General features: G+C 39.5%; 1 protein-coding gene across 3 annotated transcripts in view; it reads right to left on the reverse strand.

Moving 5' to 3' along the window:
• DNAH8 (dynein axonemal heavy chain 8) overlaps window positions 1-19,947 on the reverse strand; it is a 203,483-nt gene that overhangs the window by 132,156 nt on the left and 51,380 nt on the right. For all 3 annotated transcript variants that reach the window (XM_089529590.1, XM_089529589.1, XM_089529591.1), the window contains exons 23-31: window positions 14,619-14,737; window positions 12,581-12,687; window positions 9,336-9,441; window positions 7,217-7,400; window positions 4,999-5,195; window positions 3,756-3,882; window positions 2,984-3,219; window positions 2,796-2,900; window positions 1,018-1,131 (exon numbers count right to left, since the gene is read on the reverse strand). In XM_089529590.1, coding sequence (XP_089385716.1) covers window positions 1,018-1,131; window positions 2,796-2,900; window positions 2,984-3,219; window positions 3,756-3,882; window positions 4,999-5,195; window positions 7,217-7,400; window positions 9,336-9,441; window positions 12,581-12,687; window positions 14,619-14,737 — 1,295 coding nt within the window. The remainder of the gene's footprint in view (window positions 1-1,017; window positions 1,132-2,795; window positions 2,901-2,983; window positions 3,220-3,755; window positions 3,883-4,998; window positions 5,196-7,216; window positions 7,401-9,335; window positions 9,442-12,580; window positions 12,688-14,618; window positions 14,738-19,947) is intronic.

Consider the following 19,947-nt stretch of genomic DNA (forward strand, 5'->3'; position numbering starts at 1 on the left):
TAGCAGCATTATGTATATGTTAAATAGTGTAGGGAACAACACAGAACCCTGAGAGACCCCAGAGGCCAATAGCAAGGGAGTCAAACAGGAGTCTCCTAGCACCACCTTTGGGGTTTGTCCCTCCAGGAAGGAACAGAGCTAATGCAAAACAGTAACTCCGAGTCCTGTCCCAGAGAGGCGGCCCAAAAGGATACCATGGTCGCTGGTATTGAGAGCCTCTGAGAGGACCAGCAGAACGAACAGGGACACATTGCCTCTGTCCAGTTCCCTGCGTAGGTCGTCCACCAAGGTGACTAAGGCTGTCTGTGTTCCATCTCCAGGCCTGAAACCAGATTGAAATGGATAGATAATCCGTTTCATCCAGAAACCCCTGGAGTTAGGAAGCCCTCACATGTTTCAAAACCTTGCCCCAAAATGGTAGATTGGACATTGGCCAATAATTATTCATTATAGTGGGATTCAAGGGTGGCTTTTTTAACAAAGGCCTCACAAGTGCTCCCTTTAGGTAAGATGGAACTCTGCCTTGTTGTAGGGAGGCACTGACTACCTCCTTTATCCACTCAGCCAGTCCCTCTCTGGCCTATTTAATAAGCCAAGATGGACAAGGGTCTAAGATACATGTGGTGGCTTTCACCTCTTAAGGATCCTGTCCACATCATCAGACTGTACAATAATAAATAGTTTTTCTTCAAGACTGGATCCTATGCCCCTTTCTTAGATTCCATTAATGTACAGATTGCAAAACCACTACAGAAGAAGAATGTAATGTCTTAACCCTATGTGCCTGTAAGTAGATGGACATTTTCCTTTATACTTTTTCTTCTATCTTAATGGAATAGCAGCAAAATTAATTTTGACAGAGCTGTTTGTTCATGTTATAATCATAAATGATTGCAATTTAAATTTTCAAGCCCACTTGCTTTTTCTAAACCTTTATGTTTTCTTTCAGGGAAGACAAAATCAAATGAGACAGTTCACAATACACAGTGTTCTCTGCAAACTGTTCAAAGAAATTACCGTTTCATATGCTGTTTCAAACGTTGACACATCCTCACGGAAAACCTCAACAGCCTCCAGCAGCTGACCCTTAAACTTGGGCTGAACTTGAATTAGTTCATCTTGAACACCGGCCTGAAAGGGAAATATATATTCACCAGTCATAAGAATAAGACATAATAATAGCCACAGAATACCCATTTTATCTATTCTAATGTCACCAAACCTCTCTCTAGAAAATCCAAAGACTTAAAAGACAGATATTGTCAGTCTTTTTTTCTTTTGAAAAGCTACTGCTCAGAAGGATTCTGGAACATATGACCAGAAAAATCATAGAAAGCTAAAACCCCGAAGGAGCAAGCGTGTATCTAGGTTCCGAAGGAAACAAGAGTATAAGGCTGGTTTGGAAATGAAAAGTGACAAGGGAATAAACTATTTTGGACCTCAGCAATAGGTCCTCAGCAATAGGTAAGAACTGATTAATGATGTGGAAGTAGTGGAAACCCAGGATGGATGTGCCTTACTCGGATTCATCATACAGAAGAAAGAGAAAGCTGATATACACTCTGAACTTTAAGAAAGCCACTTTCAATAATCTTAAGGAAATAATGTGTGAGTGAGATCTCGTGGTCAGAAATACTTTAGGAAAAAAGAAGGTTATGATGTCTGCGAGTTTCTTAAAGGGGAATATTGAAGACACAATCACAAACAATTCCAGCAAGAAAGAAAAGTATGAAGCTTCTAAAGAATTCAGGATGGATGCATACAGACCTTTTGATTGAACAAAGGCTTAAAAGGAGCATGTGTGAGAAATGCAAAAGTAGCCAATACTTTTATGGAAACAGTTTGAAAGAAACTCAGAATTAGTTCAGACTACAAGAGAGGTTAAAAACAATAGAGGTTTTCCAAGTAAGTTTGAAGCCTGATGATGAACACTGAGTATTCAGGGGAGAAAGAGGAACTGCTTAATACCTACTTTACCTCTGTCTTCTCCCAAAAAGAAAAACAGTGCTCAACCTTATGTAAATGAAATAAATGTTTAAGACAGATAAAGAAGTGGTACAAGAACACACCACTACTTTAAATGAATGAACCTCTCCAATGCCAAATGAACTATATCCAGAAGTAGTAAAGAAATCTATAGATGTAATCTCTGAGCCTCTATCGGTAATCTTTGAGAGTTCTTGGAAAACAGATGGCATCATTGCAAACTAGAGTAGGGAGCTCTATTTTGAAGATGGTGTCCCTCTTCCAAAATGAGGGAAAAGAAGAAGATAGCTATCAACTAGTCACCTTTATGTTGATGCCAATAAAGGTTCCAGAATAGACAATTAAATAGTCATCTTGTGACCATTTAGAATCATAGAATTATTTAGGAAAAAAATTCCCATTACAAAGAACCAATAGGAATCTCTAAAAACCTAGTCATACAAGAATAATCTTGTCTCTCTGTCTCTGTCTCTGTCTCTCTCTCTCTCTTGACAGTGTTAGCTGAAGGGGATGCTGTGAATGTAGTGAATTTTGATTTCAGTAAGGATTTTCATATGGTCCTCCATAATAATCTTGTTAACATGGTTGTAAAATTAGAGCTTGTTTTTTTTTATTATTATTATAATAGTTTGTTCAATGGGTGCCTTTGGTTTCTCTGAAAACAAAATATTGTATCCTTACATCACCACCTGTAAACCCAAAACCTACCCAGTACTTATACATGAGGTCGACATAGTCAGGTATATACAATAATAATCATTTTATATTAACCATTAACTGAAGCTTGCAGCATACATTTATATACTTACTGCCTTGCTCTGTAGTTTGTTAAAAGAATACCGTAAAGTATCAACACCTTCTGATTCCTCCTTTGTCACTTCAACTTCAAATCTGTTTAAAATAGTATAGGCTTCCTAAAAATGAAGGAGAGTGCCTCATAATTCAGGTTGTAAAAAACATTATTTGCATTTCAGATCCTATTTGCAAAGCAACTTACTTCAATGGGTCCCATAGTCATATCCATTTCTATTTCCTTGTCACGTATATGAGATAAAGCTTCCATAGCAAATCGGACATCATCTAAATCTCGAATTGGTCGAGATAGTTTTTTCAAATATTCTGTTATAAACGTTATCATGTCTTGCATTTTCTTCTTATATTCTTCATTTAAGTAGCGGCAAAGCAACATTTTCCATGCTTTTGCTTCTATAGAGAGTGCCAGTTTCATTGGTCCTGTTAATAAATTAGGTAATCAAGATTATATTGCATGTGCAAAGCAATTGCCTTTTGTAGACCACATATTCAAAGAAACTGTACAAATAACTAGAACAGAACAATACCATCAGGAAGACTATGAGCTTTAGGCTGTGACCCAAGTTGCATGCCTTAGTTTTGCATGCCCAACAACTCTGGGTTTCTATTTCTTCAGCAACTCCTGAAGGCTATGCATCCACATATGATGAGGCCAGAGGACCTTTTGTCATGCGCTGCCTCCAGGATCCAGGTATGTCCTCTGAGTTTGAAGAAGCTGAGATGCAGAGAGCCCAGGGGACATGCCAACTACTCTGGCAGCCCCTGGAGGGGAGCCTGCAGCCAATATTTAAAGCTATCTACAAGTGAATTGTTTCTTTTCAAATCTTATACATTCAGTGTGCGCTGTTATAGTAGTTATACTTGCCAATACTAATATTCACCACTGAAAGGGCAAATTAAATATTTCATGTACATACCTATATATTTTATTACCATAAATAAAATGAATTTCATACCTGTATTTAATTCAATGGGGCCTACGGAAATGGTAGGTTTTAAATCTTCTATCTCTTGTTCAAAGGTAGCATAATGAAGAATTTCTGCCCTGATCTCAGTGAGGGAGGGATTACTGGCTAAAAATTGCTATGGCAGATTGAAAATGAATAGGAACATATATTATTTTATGCTGTTAAAACCATCAATACTATTGTATTACTATTTACAAATGATAAAAGGAATCAGATGCACATACATTCAGCCTTGTTCATGTCATGTTCACTTCTCCTGCACTGTTCCTCCCACTCCTCTTCTCTTTATCTTCTGCCATTTATTCACTACCAGGCCAAACATGACCTGAGGCCAGGTCAGCTCTTAATGCCTCAGCTTGCAGCACAACTCTCTGCACTTCCATTTCAATCTCACAAAAATGATACAATACTACGCTGGGGGAACATATGCATGCTGTCACATATGCATTGGGATAAGAAGGACAGAATCTGAGGGGATTCCTTTTATGCAGATCCCACATTGTCATCTTTCAGGAGATTAGTTGGGATAAAGCTTCTGAGCTGAAGGCTATTATCATCAAATTGGGAAGAGACCAAGGAATATCACCTGTGAGGCAATTCAGAGGGAAGTTCAAGCACTACAAATTGGAGGATAGAGTTAGAAATGAAAGTATCATCAATGACTGCTTTATGGACCACTCTTCCCAACAACAGTGTGTCAATGGTGCTTCCTTTACTAGTCTATACTGCACAAGATGGTGCTGCAATGGTGTTTAAGTTTGGGTGGGGGGATTGCAAGCCAGGTCCTTATGGCCAAACAAAAATGAAATGTAATGGTGTAGCAGAACATTTTTGTGATTCCCACAAGTAAATTTGAAAAGCATTAATGTCCATTCCAAAAAAAGAGAGAGAAAAATCCATAAAAACAACTAGTGAGGAAACAGCTTGGTTATGTAGATGTCAAACAACGTAACGGGAGACCTCCATTAGCTCAGTACAGTTATGAATACCATATCTGATACTGGGGCTAAAAAGGCTCACTGTTACATTTTGATGTTTAATCTGAGCAAACAATAATATTTAGAAATATGCATTTCATAGAACTTTGCTACTGAAAACTAAAAGGTTTAGTACAATTTCCTTCAGCTGCAGAATAATACTGAAAAATGTCATGAACCACTTTGACCCACATCTCAAGCTGGGCAAAGAAATCTCTTACAAAAATGAATGCAATGCTTAGAATTTAGTTTACCTGAACTTTACCATCCCTATCTTCTGTCCACAGAGCTTTATATTTCTGAAAGTCTTGCAATGCTTCACTAGCAGCTTTTCGTACTGAGTTTACTGATGAGGACAGAACAACAACTAATTTGGAAATATCCTTGTGTTCTGCAACACCTGGATAAAAATTCCTTAACTTTCTCATGGGAAATGCATCTTCAGGTGGTTCTGAAAAAATATAGTTTGTAACATAAGTTCTGTAGTTTCTCTTCACACTCTCACCCCATATATCAAAAGAGATCAAACCCATAATCAGCAAAGATCTACAATATTAATTTTTTATGTCTTTCGGGGGGGGGGGGAGAGTACAGAAAAGCATTTTAATGGGATTTAATTACATTTTATTTTTAAAAAAACTATAGCCAGGTAGGGATGGTCTGTAGTTCACTATTTCACTTTGTCATGTTATATATTTTCCAGAAGCAATCACTATAACACCAACTATTTATGATATTGTTACTCCTATTGGGATTGGAATATTTATACCCTACCTACTGACCAAAGTTCTTAATGGGAAAACTCCCCCCGCAAAGAAGAAATAGTGCACCCTGCACACTTGTAGATGTCTTTAGTGCTCCTCTTTCATGATTTTTAATGTGGGCAGTAATAATTTTGTACACGAATAATTCAGTATATGAACCTGCCACAGCTCAGCAAAGAGTTATTACAACACTTTGGTGACCACCATTTTAGGATTCTCAGTTATTTATTTGTTAAGTGTTAAAATAATTTGCTAGCTACATATTCTACAATGGCTGGTATCTGCACTATAACAGCATAATACTAATTTTAAAATGACCATCAGACCTTGACTGTGGGTCAAGAACTGATTCAGATCCTGAGCCTGAATCAAGGAGCTAGCATCACTGTCCCTGATTTCCAGCAAGTATGTTCTGTGGAAGTGGGACTTTGGCTCTTTCAATCTGGCTGTGGAGCATGGATCTCTTGTTCTCCCCCTGCCATGAAAATTCCATGGCAATGGACTCTATTGCTTGGAATTTGCCTTCTGGGGAGAGGAAGACATGGAACTGCATTTTTGGAGTATTATGCTCTGAAGTATTATGTGGGATCCTGATCTATAAGAGTATAGTACAAAATTTAATACTATAGCATTATGCTCTTATTGTGCTCATTTGCAGCAACCTAGGACAAACGTTTTAGCACTATTTATAATATTTTTAAAAGAGTTATAAGATGTCATTCAAGATAGTTTTACTGTTCCAATGAGGCTACTCACACCAGCTGTGATCATGGGTGTGGATGAAACACAGAGGACAGTAAACACAGGAAAAAACCAAAGCATGAGAAATCAAATCTGCTTGTATTTTACAATGGATGAGCCACAACTGGGTAATGCTAAAAGCAATTCTTCCTTTGCCACCATTACGATAGTCATCTTTGACTTGCAATGCCTTTAGCTGTGTACTAAAGTTAGGACAACAGCATGAATATTTTGATAATAAACATTTTGTTTATGTAATATAGAATTAGGCTAAAGTAATAATAATAATAATTTTTATTTATATATCCCGCCTCTTCCAAGGATCAAAGCGAGATTATATCATTAAAATAATACAAAACAATCCAAACAATCATTAAAATACTAATACTGAATTATACATCCCTATTAGTTCCTTAAAACATCCAATCATCAAATCATATACCATCATAATTAGAGTGGAGCCTTAAACATCATCGATACACAAAATCTGATGGATAAGCCCATTGGAAGAGATCCATCTTAAGTGCCTTCTTAAAGGCATCTAAGGTGGTAATAAGACAGATCTCTTCTGGTAGACTATTCCATAATTCAGGGGCTGCGGCATTAAATGCTCTATGGGAAGTTGTGGTTAATCGAGTATTATGATATTCCAACAAATTCTTCCCAGATGTTCCAAGTGTGCGGGGCGAATTATGTAGGGAGAGGCGTTCCCGCAAGTAACTCGGGCCTGAGCCATGTAGGGCTTTAAAGGTAATAACCAACACCTTGTATTGCGTCTGGAATAGTTATCTAAAATCAAGCTCCACTGACCACTGTGATACGTAATTCTGAGTAAACATACATGGGATTATGGTGCTAGTTTCTCCTGGGTCAAGTATAGTTTCAAAGAACAGCTTTGAAATTTTAGATGCACATTAAATGCAATGTATTTTTTATAAAGGAAAAACAGATCAAGCAACTGTCTCACTTTCTTCTTTTTTGCCTGTTTTTGCTATTGAGCTAGGTGTTGGACCAAGGGTGCCTTCCATGTTGTTAGAAGATTTCATCAAGTGCTGCTGTCCCCAGTGTGCAACACCACGGCTTACATCAAGTGTCAATTGAATCATGCGATTGATAGCTTGCTGGATATCATCTAAACTAGGAATCATCACCTATGCAAAACAATGATTTTTATTAAACACAATGCAACACCCTGAAATTCAGATCAACAATTGATTTGATTGTGCAAACTTTGCCTCACCTATACAACAAAAAGCATGCCAACAGACAAAAAGCTTCGCATTTAAAGAGGCCTTCAGCTTTTAACTGGACCGGGTAGTGCAATCGGTGCGCTGATTTTTCATATGTATACGGTATGTGTTTTTAACTGTTCTAAAAAAATGTTTTCAACTGGGTTGATGTTTAATGCTCTTAAATTTTTTGAATACAGATCATTTTAGCTATTTTGTTTTAATATACAGTGCAAGCTACTTTGAGTCCCATTTGAAAGAAAAGAGGGATATAAAATAAATAGTATTTACAAGAGAATGACATAAAATATTAAACATTCTGATAAAAAATGTCTTTAAAACTGGTAAATTGAAAACATCACTTGTTACACTGATAAAACTTCATTCTCATTTGAAAGGTAACTGCGGGTGTATCCATACTGCAGAATTAAATTCATACTGCCATGAATCTAACCTACAGAATCTTGGGATGTATAGTTTGGTGAGATACCAGAGCTTTCTGATGGACCAGGCTGAATAGCTCATCAAACTACAAATTCCAAGAATCTGTAGGATAGAGTCATGTCAGTTAGTGGTGTCAAACTACTTTAATTCTCTGTTGTGGATACAATAGATTATGCCCTTCTTACCCATCCCTAGTAACAGCACTGCAAAAAATAATATGCAGTTTGACACTGCTTTAATTGCCATGGTGCAATACTATGGAATTCTGGGACTTATAGGTGTCGTACAGACCGCTCAAAAAGGGCAGCCTGCTGGCACCTGTTTTTCCACCAGAGGGAAGCCTCAGCCACCAAACCGCGAGGTTTCCTGCCAGCAGAAAAAGGAGCCACAAAAAGCGACTCCTTTTGAAGCCGCGGTGGTGGGGTAACAAGTGAACCACAAGTGAACCACTGGTACACTTGTTATGCAAGTGCCACACGGCACCGTGTGGACGCCATGCAGCACTTATGTAACAATGGTGGCACCCTTGTCACGTGAAAGGGTTGCATGGCGTGTGGGCGCTCTGCCCTAAGCCAACCAATAGCATGTGACGACGGCGTCTAAAACGTCCATCTGTACCGGGCCTGTAGTTTTGTGAAATATTTAGCCTTCTCTGTTGGACAGCTTTGGTACCACAACAAACTACAAATCCCAGGATTCCATAACACTGAGCCACAGCAGTTAAAGCAGTGTCAAACTGCATTATTTCTGCTGTGCAGATACAGCCTATATTACTTCTAACTCATGGCTTAAGAGCTGTGGCTCTAAAATTCTTTTCAGATCCTTTTTACATTCTGTTCATGGCTGTTCCGTCCCCCACTTTTTCCTCTCCCTCCTTTATAACTTCTAGTAAGTATAATGCTGTGATTGTTACTTTAGGCTCCTCCACCCCTACAATCAGCAGCCAGTAAAACAGTGTAAGGAAAGTTCAAAATATGTTAACATTATGTGTTATTTTTATTTTCAATATATATAGGCATTATGGCAAAGGCATGCCATACATCTCCAGTTTTGCCTCTGTCTTCACCACCTTTGTGAGCTGTAGAGAGAGATGTCAAATAGCCCTGAAGTACCTTAAAGACAACTCAGTTTATTGCAGGCTGAGCTTTTATGGGGAGGAATTTATGTCACAGCACACATGTAACTGATATTTCTATTTTATATTGGTGTGTTTAGTACACCATTCCTCTTATACTTATCCTTCTTCTATTTCATTTTATCAGTCTAGTTCTCTCCTGTAGTTTCTTCTCATCACCTTCAGATTTAGTGTGCATTGTTGCAAATAAAACATGGGACATTGAAAATCACTCCATAAATGAAAATATTCAAAAGAAATTCTCAGATGATGTTTTCTTGGTTGTATAAATCACTTACCACATGTGGAATAGCTAAATGTACTTCAGCTTTTAGAAGTGAAATAACATCTTCAGTTTTTGTAGTTGTTTGAGGTAAATAAGGTGGTCGTCCAAATGAACTGGAGCTGGAAAAAATTATGGGATGTTAATGCTGTGTATTAAAATAAACATAAGGACAAAATGGGAGAATGTGCTTCTTTGGACCTTCTCAGATATAGTTTGCCCATGTGGGAAAAGAAACCCTTCACTTTCTGATCTGGCATATCTTAATACATATTTTTATAAACTAACATTTTAATTCAAGATGTAACCACCAGAGTTATTTTTATTACTGTCTATATCAAGACACAACTAATAACAACATGAGGACATGAAAGAATTAGGGGCTGCAGCTTCTGCAATTTGATGAAAAGTGAAGCCTAAAATTATTCTTTGGTGTTGAAGAACACATGGTCAACTCCCTTGGAATCTCCTTATTTATTTTCTTCAGCTGCCAGCAACCAAAGTACAAGTGTTTTCTCAGACTAGGAAAAACAGTACACTGAGAACTTCCCGTGAAGGTCCATTCTTGCCAATGACAAGAAAGCGTCCAGGTTAGGTTAACTCCTAAGGCAAGGCAAGGAATGACATCATCTTAACTGAGACTTGTTAGCTCCTTCCTTCCCTGCTCAGATCCATGCAAATGCCAGACATAGAACCAAAAATATGGAAGAAACCTCTTGCCAACGAGAGGATAGGGTGGATGTCTCCTTATCCTTGGCAAGAAAGGACCTTCACAGTACATTCCCAATGTGCTATTTTCTTCCAGAGGAGAAGGGGCCATCTAGGAATGAGACCCACCCAAGCCTCTAGTTGTGTAGGGCAAGGAAAAATGGCAAAGAAGCAAAATTGGAGGGGGGGGAGTAGGTGGGAACCATTTGCTTAAGGATCCTCCTGCCAAAAAAGGCTCTTGCAGATGCAAAACTGTCCAATTTATAGTGTTTGGTGAAGGTGGAAGGATTTGTCCAGGTAGCAGCTCTGTAAAACTCTTCCAGGGGTGCATTGTTTGAAAATGCCATTCAGGTGACAGCAGATCTGGCTGCATGTGCTGTAACATCCTGTGGAGGTATCAGTGATTCATATGAAGTGAAAATCCATGGCTTAAGCCAGTGTTTCCCAAACTTTTGGCTTCCAGGTGTTTTGAACTTCACCTCCCAGAAGCCCTAGCCAGTTTGGCCAACAATCAGGAATTATGATAGCTGAAGTCCAAAACATCTGGAAGACTAAAGTTTGGGAAATACTGGCTTAAGCCATCTAATGAGCATAGAGGTCGAGGCCTCCCCCACAGTACTCAGTAGAAAATAAAGAGAGCCTTAGACATCCTGGATGACCTAGAGTCCCTGGACATCCATTTTGTGTTATTCCTTCTCCAAGGCAAGAGTTGTAGCCTCTACCCGGGATTTCTGTTGTGGATGTTTGGCAGCTGATGATTTAGTTTTACAACTCCTCCCAAGCCCCAATTCTGACAAGAGGCTGTGAAAAGATATTTTAGTTTCTTCTTCTGTTCCAGCTGGTTTTACAGTTGAAGCATCTTTCAAAGCTTATAGTCAGGATTTCTGTGAAAAATGAGAGGGGAATTTGCAGATGTTTGACAGTTTCTATTTTTCTCACAGCTTTCCTCTCCTCTGTGTTTCATAGAAATCCTAACTAGAGGATGTGATAAGGTATTTCAGTCTCCTCCTCCCATCAGCTGATTTGACAGTTGAAATGTCTTTTCAAAGTCTCTAGTTAGGATTTCTGTGAAAAATTGAGCAAGGGGAGTTGTGGATTTTTCACAGTTTATGATCTAGTTTCTATAAATCCCCAAACTTCCTTCCTCCCAAGCCCCTGTCTTTCACAGAAATCCTGAGTGGAAGCTGTGAAAAGACATATCAGTTTACTTCTTCCCCATTTGGTCTGATAGCTGAAATTTCTTTTCACAATCACTTCTCAGGGCTGGTGGTTGTGGGGGAGGGAAGTTGCAGGAAAAACAAAAATTAGTTTGTTAGCTTTCAAACTTCTGTAACTTCACCCTTGCAATCTTTCACGTAAAGTCTAACTAGAGGCTGTAAAAAGACATTGCAGTTTCTTCCCAAGATCCCCCTTGATTATTTAACAGCTGCAATGTTTTTGCAAAGCTTCTTGTCATGATTTCTGTGAAAGACTGGGAGATGGTTTGAGGACCTTCATAGAAATCCTGATTAGAAAATGTTTTCTTTCTCTCTCTCTCCAGCTGCTTTGACAGCTGAAACATCTTTTCACAGCCCCTTGCCAGAATTGGGGTTTGGAAGAAGGGAAGTTGCAGGGACACTATTCTTGTCCCCTTGTCTCAGATGTACCCCCAGGGAGACCCAATGTAACAGTGACCATGATCTCAATCCACTCAGCCATGGCAGAACTGAGAGTTTGATCACCTAAGGAGGGATCGGGTGGCTTTCACTCCTCCCCACCAGTGCAGGTGGCTCCATGAAAGATAGTCAGGGTGCCAAGGGAACTTGAGGAGATTGCCTCACAAATCAATCACATCTGCCTCAACACTCATGAAGGCAGCACAAGGAGGCAGTCATGATGGTGGAGCAGACAGAGGAGCAGGCCTCTTTACAGCACCTAAGGAGGCAGATAAGAGGGCTTTCTTGTCCATAGCCATGCAAATGGACGTAGAGAAGAACTTGGTACTACAGGAACTGTTGGGCTTTCCCATGGCCCCTGAAACCTTCCTCATCTTGATAGTTGATCTCTACAAAACTGGACTTAAGAAAAAAAATAACTGCCACAATTTAAAACTGAAAGTTTGGCTATTTAAAATAGCAAATTAATATTAAAAACAAAGCAAATTTTTAAAAGGTGATTTAAAGTGGGAAGGGGAATGAGCCTAAAGTTGTTGTTGTTCAGACTGTTTTTGAAGGGCAGTGGCCTGAGAGAAAGAGAAGGTAAAGGATTTGGTCAACAATACAACTGAAGGAAAAAAAGATTCACCAAAGGGATCAGCGAAGAAGGGCTGATATGACCTGGTCTGGATAAAGGCAAGGAAATGAACTGAGTGAAGGAGCTAGGAATTAGCAAGCAACTCAGTTTAAGATGACACAATTCCTTGTCTTGCATGCATGGCAGAAGGAATTAAGCCATTCCTGGATGCCTCCCTCTCCACTGGCAGAGTGTGGTAAATATACTTCATTGAGATTTAGGGACTTCAGCTATCATCTGTATTGAATTTTATTGATCATGTAGAACCCTTTTTTCACATACCTTGAAACAAATATTCTTTTTTTAAGAGCATCCAAGGATAAGCGAGTGGCTTTCTGCAAACTATCCAACAACTGGTGACTAAAATATGCAACTACCTCCTTGCATTCCTGCAGTTAACAAACAGAATAGTTTAGATTCCTCTCTAATATACACTACAGTCATTCAATAGCTGACATCACACATGAAAACAGCCGACACTAAATCTCTGCTCTTTATTTAGTCAAATTAAATTTATTTAGTAAATGTCTTATTTATGAATGAATGGCTCACAGAAAGATCTTATATTATGCAAGACAAAATCAGATTTTACCCAGAGTTTTTGAACATCCAACAAAGGATAACTCCTATTCAGACATCCAAAAAGCCTTCCACTGCTTTAAACTCAGTGAGATATTCTTTAAAATCAACACATAGAGGACAGAGATGGAATTTTATTTAGCATATTTATGTGCAGTAACCAAAGAGATTAAATAGATCAACACAACATAGGGTTTTTTTAATATAAGAAAGAACAGAGCTAGGAAAAGTTGATTTTTCAGACTACTGTACCAAGAGTCCCCTGGCTAGTACCACTGCTCACCAAGGTGGATAAGAAGATTCTGGGAGTTTTAGTTCCAAAAAATTATGACATACTGTTAGTCAGTTATTATTCCTATTCATTCGCTATTCACATTTATGATAGTAACACCATTGCCATGATTGTAAATGCCCTCCAAACCCACCTTAAAATCCAACCACCTACATTGGAGGATGGAGTCCTGGGGTCATGGCAAGTCGGGTGGTGAAAAATAATAATAATACATCCACCCCCTCCTACCAGCTGTCGGCTCTGTGATGAGCAGAAGACAAGACCTCTGCAAGGTGCTATCACAACTCCTCAGTACACTGTAGACTACTAGCAGGAAGGGGACTGGACCCTTCAGCCCCACTTGCCATCCCTGAGTGCAATTAGCTGGATTTTAAGGTGGGTTTTTGAAGACAGATTGAAAGCCAGCTCATAGCCACATCATAGCGACACCAGTTATGCAAGAGCTCAGCTAATGTTTCCAAGTTCCTTTAAAAAAGAAATGTAGTGGCTGGAATCTTGTACCCAGTGCACATTATCATGATGAAAACATCAGAGAAAAAGAAGGCAAAAAAATTGTTTTTGTGTCTTTCTTCTATGCCTATCTCCATGTGCCATGTTTCTGCTCCTAGGTGGTGACACAACCACCAGGCCACTGTGGTTGTGAAACCTTTGCCTGACTATTAAAATACTGAAGTGAGCTGAAGAGATTTCATTACATGATGTGATTCAGTGATGCACTATTCAGTCATCCAGACTGCATTCATTACATTGTGCTTGATACCAGGCCTGGGGGAACTGAATAATTGATTACTTTGATGCAGAGATATGAGCATTAAAGGATGCACATGGTCTAACTCATGGGTAGGAACTATGCAGCCCTCCAGATTTTGATAACCTACAGCTCCTAGCATTACTCACCATGACATATGTTGGCTAGTGCTGCTGGAAGTTGCAGTCCAATAACATCTGTAGGGCTCTACAGTTTCCACCCAAAATCCAACTGGATGTGATAATAGCAGACTCATGTTTTAGAATATATAAATGAGACATAAAACATGGTTGGTGAATTTCATGAAAAAGGAGATCAGGGAGGTTGGAATAATGAGCCCTTCCTGCTCTTTCAGGATTTCCCTTGGCTGGTCACCAAGACCACAAGTAAGCCTTACCTGGAAAATAGTGGAAAGAAATTATTCTGGGAAAGACATAGGCTGAGGAAAGTTTCAGCAGAGCCATTTCTCACGTGCCACAACTAGATTGTAAATCACTCAAATAGAAGGATCATTAGCATCATGTTTGTTTCCAGTTCGCTTCATAAAAGCAGTATCATGATATGAAATATATCAATAAAAGGCTAAATAACCTCTGAGAATTACCTGTACAATTTGTGTAGTATTTTTAATGGTTTCCTGGCAAGTCTGAATTACTAGAGTGATGAAATGTATATACCCTTAGTCCTTTGCAATTAAATACCTTTTTAAACTCATCTTCCTTCTCACTGTCTTCAGCTTCCTCACTGCTAAGCTTTAAAGAAGATCCAGAACTGGCCCTCTGCATGTCTGGTGAACTTCCAAATGCTACATGTTTCCCTTCTGTTGGAAATAAAATATAAGAAATTATATTTAATCAATAAACCTATGCCAAAGTTTGTATCTGGAAGAGAAGGCTGTCCCTAGAAATGAAGGGTTATTCTACTGCTGTATGGCTAATCTTCATTACCACTACTTCTATTACATGCAAAGGGATGGATACTCTCAGAATTCAATAGCCCCATTTAGTCCAGAATAATCTAATACTTTTTACTTCTGAGCTGATAGTTCAGTAAATAAATTTGCATGAACTGGATTGTTGTACAGTGGTACTTTTAACTGTGCAGTAGAAACACAAGAGTTTATTCTGGGAATCTTGTTTTGATGTGTTTTTTCTGTGTGATGTCTTTAAGTAAAATGCATAGGACTAAAAATCTCACCTGGCATGTTTTGAAATCCTGTGCATTTTGCTCTTTTGACATCTTTGAGCAACTCAAAGGGCTTGTCACGCTGCTTAAAATACAGGGGAGATATATTCTGAAAAGAGAATGGGAGATACTGGATCCGAGGAGGCAGCTATTACAGTGGTACATGGCAGAGAGAAATATGAAGAGGGGAGACAATTGCACTTTAATTGAAGGGACAGGAATAAGGTATTTCTTGACCTTAAACTGTCCCACAACTCAAATAACCTGGATAGTCTCAACTACAGAACCCCTGGGTTGAAAATGCTATTGGTGAATGCCAGGTCAGTGAATGGGAAGATAGCTGTCATTCAGGACTTGATCTTGATCCTGGCATGTATCACAGAGACCTGGCTGGATGAGGCTGGGAGGGCTAATCTCTCTCAACTTTGTCCACCAAGTGTTCTTTGCTCAGCAGCAGGCAAAACCTGTGGGATGGAGAGGTAGACTATGCAGTAGACTATCGAAATTCCAGACCCCTGGCCAGGTTTTCTGGGTGCACGTGTGTTTATCTGAAGCTGAGTAGCCAGGACGAATTGGGCATTCTGTTGGTATACCACCCACCCTGCTGCTCGACAGTATCCCTTCCTGAGTTAGCCAGGGTTATCTTGGAGTTGATATTGAAATCGTCCTGGCTTGTAGGGCTGAGGGATTTCATCATCTACACTGAGACTGCCCTGTTGGGAGCAGCTCAGGGTTTCATGTCTGTCGTAGCAACCAAGGGTCTGTCCCAAGTGGTATCCAGCCCTGCTCATGATACTGGGCACACACTGGACCTTGATTTCTGTAGTGGGTTGGGTGGATGTGATCTGGGAGTGGAGAAAATAGCTACAGTTCCATTATCATGGACAGATCACTTCCTGTTGGGTTTAGACTTGTTGGGACTCAGAACTTCTGCAGAGGAGGAGGACCTGTTAAAATGGTCCTCCCTAGGAGCTTTATGGACCTGATGAATTCCCAATGGCTTTGGGGGAGTTTCCTGATATCTTGATAGGTGATCCTGTTGAAGTTCTGCCTAATAACTGGAATGAAAAAATGCCCAGGGCAGTGAAGATGCTCATTCTAGAACATACCCTCATGGAGTGGAGCCTAACCAGCCTCTAGGTTTTTCAGGAAGCTAGTGGTGATAAAACAAGTGAGAATAACTAGAACAACATTGGCAGACAACTTGAAGTGCGCCTGGTTGAACACAAGCTAAAGCTTATCTGAGGGCTGCTCTGTGACAACATAGGCAGAAAAAGCATTTTTTTTCCTCTGCCTCATTGCCTCTGCAAGGAGCAGGTCAGCACAGCTGTTTCAAGTGGGCTAGGTTCTTTTACATACTGGCTCAAGGGAGGAAAATCCAGGCCACTCAACAGCCCACTATGAACAGCTTGTTCTGAATTTCAGAAATAAAACTGCATAAGTATCCTCTGACTTAGGGGCTGAACATACCGCCCCTTTCAGTGCTGGATCGGGGCCGCGGCAACTACATGCCACAGCCTCAATCTACCCTTTCCACACCACAATAAGGAGCCGTAAAACTGTCTGTTGTCAGTAATGAACTGGTTGAGGGCAAATAAACTGAACTTAATCCAATCAAGACAGAGGTGCTCCTGGTCATTCAAAGGACAGAACAAGGAATAGGGATTCAGCCTGTGCTCCATGGGGTTACACTCCCTATGAACACAACTTGGGTGTGCTCCTGGATTCAGTTTTGAGCATGGATGTTCAAGTTTCAGAAGAGGCCAGGAGTAGATTTGCAGAGTCAAAGCTTGTACACCAGCTGTACCCATTCCTAGAGATGCCAGATCTGGCCTCAGTGACAGATGCCTTAGTTACATCCCAGTTGGATTACTTTAATGCAGTCTACATGAATATTTGAAGAACGTTCAGAAACTTCAACTAGTCCAAAGAGCTGCAGCCAGATTGCTCGCTAGGGCTGGCTAAAAAAAAAAAAACCCAAAAAAACAAAACCATACCCCTCCCTTGATGCAACAGCTTCACTGACTGCTGCTTCATTTCCAGGCACAATTCAAAGGGCTGGTTTTGACCTATAAAGCCCTATGCGGCTCACAACCAGATTATTTGAAGGATAATATGAGTCAGTCCATGCTTTGATATCTCCTAGGAAGGCCTTTCTCTGTCCCACCACCCTCACATGTGCGTCTGGTGGGAAGATGAAGAGAGGACCTTCTCAGTAGCCTCACACCAGGCTCTGGTACTCTGTTCCAGAGAAGTTAAATTAGCACCCTCCCTACTTTCTTTTTGCAGATGAGTAAAGACATTTCTATTTCAAAGGACATTGAATGAATGACTGTACAAGGTCCCTCTCATCTAAACAATGTACTAGAGGCTGCTAATTGTTGTGCTGGTGTGTATGTAATGATACAGGTATGTTTTAATCTGGTTTTAATTTTTTTATTCTTGTTTTTGTATCTTGTGAATTTTTAATAATGTGTTTTTAACCTGTAAATTGCTTTGATTCTTAGGTGAAAGGTGGGATAGAAATAAAACGGAGGAGGATTTATTGTAGTTGTTGTTATTATGCATTGCTCTTAGGTATAGCAAAGAAAAATAAAGAAGCGTCTGAGAGCATTACATGCACATAATAATTCAATGGACAAAATTATTTTAAATTTATCATGTGTGCATTTCAAATATTAATCCAAGCTATCTTTATTATTATTAACCTTTATTTATGAAGCACTGTAAATCTGTGTTTAAAGAATTCAGAACATTAAAAGAAAGAAAAATAGGACCTATTTTAGTTACTTTTGAAAAATGAGGCAGCAACTATACTATACCTATAACTAATTCACACTCTGGTTTTACTTGTAGACATTTCAGAATAGAATATTAATTAATCCCCTTTTTTAGGCACACTAAAGAAACTGAAGTAAGTACTTATTTGATCACTGGAATTCCAAAATACAGTATTACAGGATGGGTAACTGCTCAAGAACATATGCATTAAGTGTGCATGTTGTAGTATTCTTTTACAGAACCATCATTTCAATTGAATGTACCTATACACAAATCAGAAAATAATCACTGTTAGTTCCAAACTGAGTTGACTCATTTTAATCAATGGAACCAATAGTAAGTAATCACTAAGTTCTGACTAAAAATGGGCCTACTGCAGTTGGAACTGACAACTGAATGAATGCTTATATTGTTAGCCTGCAAACAGTGCAGAATGCTTCTATAAAAACAACCAAATTGTCATGGGTCAGTATGTTTTATACCATATTCTGTTTCCATCATATATCATATGCCTGTGTAATTTGAAATAACCACTACCCAATAACCTACAAATAATGTTACAATAGTGTTTTTCTACATGTTTGGTTGACTAAGACGTTTCACAATGAGGAACACTTAATGTTTTCCCAACTGTGTAGAATGGGAAATGCAGTTTCCCCATTCTTCCAGTTCACTGAGTCCACTAGTGAAGGTGAACATTATGAATAAACTTCTAATCTAATCCTTATACAGGTTTTATTGCATACAGATATCATTAGTATAGGTGATACTGCATCGACATTGAGTTTTCAGTCATTTAACATTTTAAAATTCATTCCCATTTCATGTAATTATTCAACCCCAACTCCAAAGAATGTAATTAGCTCCATGGAGTCTAAGCGTGTTGTTGGTAGCACTGTTTTCTCTGGAACCACTACCTCTAGCCCATGCCAAGTAAATGGCAAGCTGTTTTGGAAGCTAAGATAAAGTTCAAAAGCCAGCAATGATATGTCAAGGGTATGTGCTTACTAGCTACCCTGACAGAGCTTTCTTGCCAACGCCATGTGAAGCCAAACCAGGAGCATCCTTGGTGCCAGAGGCATAGCAAAGATGTTAGGGTGGATCCTGATGGGGATTCTGGCATCATACTAATAGGAAAGATACAAGGTGAAACTGATGAGTCCCCAAATTTAGTTTACCAGCCTCCCTTTCCCAGTAAGCTCCTATAACTTTCAAGGTAGTCAGTTATGTATTAGCATGTATATTCCTAGCATGAGGATGAAGCAGTACCAAAAAAAAAAAAAAAAAACTTACTGCCACTATTATTTCTCAATCATGTTTCAGTAACATAGGAACCCAATTTATTTGTCCAGCTACCCAAATTTACTCTCTCTCTGTCACTCTGCAATAAGAGCTTTAGCTTTTCTTGTCAGTTTAGCTGGTATTTATCCCTCCCCTGCTCCACTTTCTTCCTACAGCTGGCTTTAGTATTGAATGATAAATAAATAATAAATAAACATTTTATTTGTATACCGCCCTTCCATAAGATCAGGGCAGTTTACAGCAGTTAAAATCCACAATATACAATTAAAACCATATCAAAATTACATGAAACATACATTAAACGAAATCAAAACAAAAACAAAAAACAGAAACAAAAGCAAAAGCAAAAGCCCCCGGGTTAGCCAATCCATTGCCTGTGCGGCCTGTGCGGGGGGGCCCTATAGGGACTTAATCGGGGAATGCTATTTGAAACAGGTAGGTTTTCAAATCCCGTTTGAATTGGGCCAGGGAGGTAGCTGAGCGGAGCTCTATGGGCAGCGTATTCCAAAGGGCCGGGGCGGCGATGGAAAAAGACCTCCTAGAGGTGGAGGATAATCTCGCCCCGGGAACCCTAAGTAGTTGCTGCCCAGATGTTCTGAGGGTGCGAGGCGGAATGTACGGGGAGAGGCGGTCCTTTAGGTATCCTGGGCCCAAGCCATTTAGGACTTTATAGGTCATCACCAACACCTTATATTGCGCCCGGAAGCGAATGGGCAGCCAATGGAGGTCTTTTAAAACCGGTGTTATATGGCTGGCCCTGGA

Source organism: Sceloporus occidentalis, unplaced genomic scaffold (genome assembly GCF_023333645.1).
Source record: "Sceloporus occidentalis isolate IW3139 unplaced genomic scaffold, rSceOcc1.0.p SCAF_6, whole genome shotgun sequence".
In the NCBI taxonomy this organism is placed as follows: Eukaryota; Metazoa; Chordata; class Lepidosauria; order Squamata; family Phrynosomatidae; genus Sceloporus; species Sceloporus occidentalis.